At 45.7% G+C, this 6,589-nt stretch overlaps 1 protein-coding gene across 1 annotated transcript in view; it reads right to left on the reverse strand.

Annotated features, from left to right (window-relative positions):
• Window positions 1-6,589, reverse strand: part of hrob (homologous recombination factor with OB-fold) — a gene marked incomplete at its 5' end in the record, with an annotated part of 11,509 nt that extends 4,920 nt beyond the window's left edge. Inside the window, 6 exon segments of the mRNA XM_032537113.1 lie at window positions 1,200-1,308; window positions 2,948-3,082; window positions 4,155-4,238; window positions 4,445-5,386; window positions 5,557-5,607; window positions 5,796-6,589. Coding sequence (XP_032393004.1) covers window positions 1,200-1,308; window positions 2,948-3,082; window positions 4,155-4,238; window positions 4,445-5,386; window positions 5,557-5,607; window positions 5,796-5,807 — 1,333 coding nt within the window.

Below are 6,589 nucleotides of genomic sequence, written 5' to 3' on the forward strand. Positions count from 1 at the left end.
AAGAAGCCCCCCCCCCCCGAGCACACACAGAAAATAGCCAACGAGGCGACGGTGAGGAGACATTCGCTTGAATTTGACTAAAAGTGTTTTGGATTAGCATCACTCACTATACCTTTTAGCCATTCAATTTGGTGATTTAATTGTCCTGCCGAATGGTTAATCGGCTACATTTTAAACACTATACAGTCATGACAGGCTGACAGCAGAGTTGGAGATAACTGCCCGCTGGAGACAAAAGCTGCCAACCTTCCAGCAGGTTGGATGCACATCACTGACAGAACGCTCCCCCGTGGTGTCACAGGCACTTCAAACCCACCCACTGCTAATCACTGCCCATCTACTGCCGTTGAATCACTAATGAGCACTTTAGTCCTGTGTTGAGTAGGACATCCGCTCCTAAGTGTTTAGTCAGCGTATCTTGTGTGGCTGCTCTCTGGCGGCCATGGCAACCGGGCTAAGCTCAAGAGGAGGAGACAAAAAAAGCGTGACAGCTCATGGCGGAGCAGGAGAAAGTAAAGAGGCTAAGGAAAGAAGAAAGAGGCTTCCTGCTGTCGGAGCAGAACAGAGGAGTGTGTGTGCTGCATATGCAAATATACCCGAGTGTGTAATCAATGAGGCTGTAACGATATACCAAACCCAGGATTCGGTTTCATCACGATTTTTGTCCCGCGATTTGGGACCTTTTCTTTCTTCTTCTTCTTTTTTTTGTTGGGGGAGAGGGTCACAAGGCATCAGTTTGTCATTGATTACATGCCGCTTTGCAATTTATAGATAACGAATGATTTCAATATCAATCTATCCAACAAAGATTTTGTTGTACCTTAAAATAATGTTTCCAAAATCGTTTCAGTGGTTCAGTAACTGGTTGCAATGACACATGAGAGTAATGGTAACACTCGTAACGTTACACCTCCCCTGTGTCACGATTCGGCCTTCTCACTCCCCGACACAGGTTTGTGGATCGGAGTGTCGCGATTTCGGTTTCGTAACGCATATCGTTACAGCCCTGGTAAAGTGTTCCTGCGGCTGAACTCTGCTCCCGTACCTTGTGGAGCTCAATTAGGCAACTGCTCAGTGAGCAAATGGTAACCAACTCTCTCCCTCTCTCCCTCCCTCCCTCCCTCCCGTATTGCAAATTAATACACGGCTTTAATGACCCAGTGTGAGTGTGTGTGCGTGTGTGTGTGTGTGTCCACTACCTGTTGGGTCTTTAAACACAACCTTGGCATCAGCATGTGTGGGGATGATGCTCTTCAGGAGCACGGCCATGTTGGGCACTTTGTTTCTCGCCAGCTGTTTCAGTGCAGCCTACAGTGGTCGAGGGAAAACAACACATCAGCGTGAATCAAACGAGGCAATGTTGAAGTAATTCTTTTGGAAATGGTTATGTGAGATAAATGCCTGTTAAGTCCCTATCAATCGCCGACTGAGGTAACACAACGGGGATTAAGCATATGGCCCACTGAGATTTTAATATTTATTCTGAAACAGAATTAGAAACTTGGGAAGCGAGTTTAAAAACCGGACCTTCAATTACGCCTATTGCCATGTGGTCCAGTGCAGACATGTTGCCTCTTATTGAAACTTTATATTTTTCGCGAGTAAGACAGTGTACTTGTCCACCTCCTACTCACCTGTCTCACGCTGTAGATGTGCAAATTATTTTTCTGTATTGGAGAAAAAAAAAGGTAAGAATTCCCTTTTTCCAGCCTTTTAAATGTGAATATGTTCTAGTTTTTTTACTTCTCTGGGGCAGTAAACAAAATATCTTTGAGTTGTGGACAAAGCAAGACATGTGAGGACGACCTGTTGGGCTTTGGAAAACGCTGATCGACTTCTTTCCGTATTTTCAGACGATTTAAAGCCCGAACCAGAGCCCGACTGATATATCGGCAGGCGGATATTAGGCATTTCACGATATTTTGGTATCGGCATTTATAATAGCTGATAAAAAATAAACAAATAAATATCTATTTATATTAAAGAAATATTAATTCATCAGAATCAATTATGACAAATAAATGGTTCTGATAAATATTTAAAAAATAAAAACGGACCTTTATCAGAACTTTAATATATTGTGTGATGTTCCTCTGCTCTGTTGAGACAATAAAACAAATCATTATATTATTAGAGTGAAAACTCATAAATAACTAATGTTATGGGAAATCTGTTTTGTAACTCGTTTCTGGATTAAAAATAAATAAATAAAAATGTACTGTATATCGGCAAATCGGATTTTAAATAACCAAATATTGGTATTGGCCTTAAAAATCCTTTATCGGTCGTGCTCTAGACCAAACTACTCAAGGAAATAATGGACAGATGTATCGACAGTGAAAACAACGGTTAGGCGCGGCCCTAACGGAGATCCACTGCTGGGCTCCTCCTCTCGTTCAGTCGATAGAAGTGGGGGAGGGCTGTGTGTTCATTTCGTTTATTCATGCAAACAGGGGTTTTGGGAAACTGAGGTTTATGTACATAGCCTAACCTGAATGAGCTTAGCCAGCATCCTGCCTCTGTGTCAGTGCATGCAGGTGCAGCCCGTGTCAACACGGCCTCCGACAGAACGCGTTTAAGCGCTCGCAACGACGCAACGCCGGCGAGTTATTCCACAGAGGACAGAACCCGGGGAGAGCCGAACAGCAGCAGACTCTTCATTAGAGTGATTGATGACTGATTGTACTGTTTGTAATTGCAAAACTCCTCTGGTATGGCTCCTCCATTTGTCCTGATTAGGCCAATAGACCTCCAGCAGTGCCACGCAGTCTGCTATGATGGAGTATAAATAAATAAAAACAACCGGCTTGACCTAAATAAAAACGTAACGCAAATGGCTTGAACTGGACTGAAATGGGAAACTGGTTCCAAGGAAGACTTCTGCAGTGCGACTTTACGTGTGGAAGGGAGCAACAAAAACACATGTGCGCTGGTTGCAGGTTATCACCTTTCGGAGCACCATGACCACGCTGTAGGAGTGCAGGAAGCACGAGGGGTTCCTCTCATCCAATCCCATCTCTGCCTTCATCGCTGCCCAGGCACCGCCGCTGAACTCGTCTTCTTCAGTCTGCGAGCTGGAGCCCTTTGAAATCGAGTCAAACCGTTTATACACTCCCGAAGACTAACAGTTACGGTGCACACCTGGCTTAAAACATCTATATCTGGCTTAAAGCCTCATTTGGATTTCGTGAAACTCCATTTCACACCGCCGCCTGGACCACTTAAATGTCTGGTTTTGAAGATACAACGTCCATAAACAGAATAATAAACCAAGACCTATTGTCAAGTCATGTCACAAACATCAAAAGCACGTTGTAATTACTAAATAGTGAAACCCTCAGATCCTTCTATGAGCTGCTGTCGGCAAGACAACAGAAGTCCTGTTGGAAACAAGGAAAGTCTTGTCAGCTGCAGACGGGAAAATTATTAGTTATTGCTTCTCTGCTCCACATACAAATGTGCCTGGTCTGACTTTGTTAGGTCATTTATTGTTTCTCTTGATGAAATAACTTGATAAAAAACATCAATTCCGTGAAAGCAAATCCATCTCGTTTCTACGCTCACTTATTCTGTGTTGCACAGAGGAGGAAGCTATCCCAGCATGCACCGGGGGAGAGGCAGACGGGAGGGCCGTCGTGGGCACTTGTTTCCCGTTGATGAGGAAAACAAATCTCTCTTTTGTTTCAGAGAAAAACCTTTAAGAAAAAATAAACTTTAAAAATTGAAAAGAGGAACGTCCCAGGAGGACCTGAAGGCAACACTGAGTGTAGTTCGGTGTCGATATGACCAGCCGCAGGCATTAGGAGGAGAGGTGTGGGGAAATGTCTACTCTTTAGCTGAAAAAATTAGTCAATGAACAGAAAATTATTCTGGAACTATTTTGGTGATATCCATTAATCATTTTTAATGTAAATAAACAATAAATCACCGGTTCCAGTTCCACCAGTGTGGATATTTGCTTTTGGAACTGTTGATCGGAGAAAACAAGACCTTTGAATTTTATTCTCCTGAACATTCTCTGAATACTATCCTCCGACATTTTATACACCAAATAATTCATGGAATGGTCAAGAAAAGAATCAACTAATTCGAGGATAGACATGAAAACATGCCTCTGAGTGTTCAGCGCACATCTCTGTCTGTGCTGTCATTACCTGGCTTGGCGACCGGGCCACAACACCGTGAGCAGGAGTCTGAGGAACAGAAACCACGATGTCGTCCAGGCTCTGACCCTGCGGCTGAGAGAGAGGAATACAATTATCACATGGCACCATGGTGGGAAAACAACAGAAACCAGCAGATGTCCATTAAAGCTTAGGCGGCAAAAACCACAGACCTGCAGCGTATTCTCTAACCATGAGGTTGAGATCACATGATTTCACAGCTTACTTTTCACAGCCATCAACATGGGGGGGGGGGGGGGGGGGCTCGTGATGAAACTTACCTGCTGTGGCAAGAATCCAGCGGGGCCGGGGAAGCGCCGGGTCCTGGGCTGGTGAGGCTCAGAGCGAGGCCGCTTCTTAGGATGCTTATTGGAGGCTGAGACCAACTGGACCAGGCGGTTGGTGAGGACCGGTGTGTGAAGGGGATAAGGGCTCAGAGAGCTCACACAGGGGGAGGAAGAGGACGCTGGGGAGACCGTCTCAAAGAGGACGCGGGTCTGAGGGGAAGGTACGGGAGATGCCCACTGTCTCTGAGGCCTGTTAAGTGTCCTGGAAATGGGGCTGGGGGCGGGAGAAGGCGCAGTAAGGCCAGGAAAAACACCTGGACTCTGTGGAGGGGCTGGCAGGCGAAGAGGACGGGGATTCAGGGATCGTAGAGCAGGAGCGGGGGAGCTCCGAGGAGGTAGGTCATGAGTAGATGAGCCAGAAGCCTGGCGTGCAGTGCTAAAGTCTCTCAGGGTCCGATCAGGTTGTGTCGGGGGGCGCAGCGTTTTGGCAGAAAACGCAGGACTGACCGCGGGCGCAGGTGGGGTAGGAGCACGAGGCTGCCCCACGTGGCCGTCAAACTCATCCAGGTCTGCCAGATCAACATCCCAATCATCAAAATCATCCTGAGCCACGCTGGGCTTCTGCGGCCCCTCGGTGTTGCCGTGACTCTGTTGTGAGGCCAAATGAGGCCGAGAGGTGTTCAGTGCGGGAGGGCGGGGCTGAGCAGAGCTCCAACCCAGAGCAACAGTTTGTCCAGCAGCAGTGTGCGTGCTGCTCCTTGATGCTGTGCCATTACACAGGACGGCTGATCTCTCTCCAGTTTGCCGAAGGCACTTTTTCTCCTCCGGCTCTCTGTGAGCAACAGAGGAAGCCCGCAGAGCGCAGGATGACACAGCAGCTGCCACATCGGCTGGTCCAGACGCTGAGCGGACATCCCAGTCTGTCCCGAGCAGGTTCTGGGAAACACACACAAAAACACAGAGAGAGAGAGAGAGAGAGAGAGAGAGAGAGAGAGAGAGAGAGAGAGAGAGGGGGAACAGAAGGAGGATCATTATGTTACAGAAGGTGAGCAGCCTTTATTAACAGTTAAGTAAGATCAGGTGTGTCGGCGTCTGCTGGGACTCACCTCATCATCAAAGTCCTCACCAATGCTGAACAGGCCAGTTAATCTGCAGGTCTGTAACAGAGGTAACCACCGATGGTTAAATGTCTTCACGTCATGTGATTTAACGCCATGAAACTTAATAAACGTGTCATGAACTAGTGTGTTGCCTATGTGCGTTAAACGCCTTGGTAGCATAGCTTAGCTAGCTAGCTAGCTAGCTCAGGTTGCTTTTTATTTGCTTGCTGGATTGGTTCACTTACCATCGCAGTCATGAGATATCGCGATGAAAGCTGTATTGGATCCGTTTGCACACCGAACTTACTGAGACATTGGATGCCATTCAATCACTGCGTATAAGTAGTTTTTTTTGTTGTTTGGCTCCCACAGCCAGAGAGCCAAATGAAAACTTTAGGTGGGCTGAGCTACTGCTAGGTGCCGCGCCGTCACGTTCAAACGCGACGTGATGACGTAGATAGGTTTCACAAAGTGGGTTAGAACATGGCGTGACGATTCACTCCTGCCACGCAAGTATCTTCGTTTTTCGTTTCTTTTAGCTAAAGTACATCGAGTTTACTCCGTTATTCCTCAATTCCTGGGTTAAATTAAAACTATTCCTAAAAAATATACTTAATATTAAACATAAAACAAAAAACTAAATCAACTCTTGTGCCACTACCACAAACCATTTCACCATCTAAAGTGAGTGGACTCCTTCCAGTCTCCATGACACCCCTACAATAGATGCCACAGCCAAGGAATGATATCAGCTCCTTTACATCTTCTGGGAGCTATTTTATATCATAGTTTTATATTTTTATTTGCAGCAAATCAAAATCCTATCAGTTTTACATCCAGAAGGACAGCTTATCCTAAAACAATGCACCAGTAATGTTAGGGCTGAATCATTTTCCAAACATAAATTAGTTAATATTGTTTTTATATGACCGTGTCACACTGCATGTCCAAATCATAGACTGTATATTTATTAATATTAATGGTCTATGGTCCAAATTCAGAATTTTTAAAAGAAATACATGCCATTAACCCTTGTGTT

The sequence above is a fragment of the Etheostoma spectabile genome, chromosome 15 (genome assembly GCF_008692095.1).
Source record: "Etheostoma spectabile isolate EspeVRDwgs_2016 chromosome 15, UIUC_Espe_1.0, whole genome shotgun sequence".
In the NCBI taxonomy this organism is placed as follows: domain Eukaryota; kingdom Metazoa; phylum Chordata; class Actinopteri; order Perciformes; family Percidae; genus Etheostoma; species Etheostoma spectabile.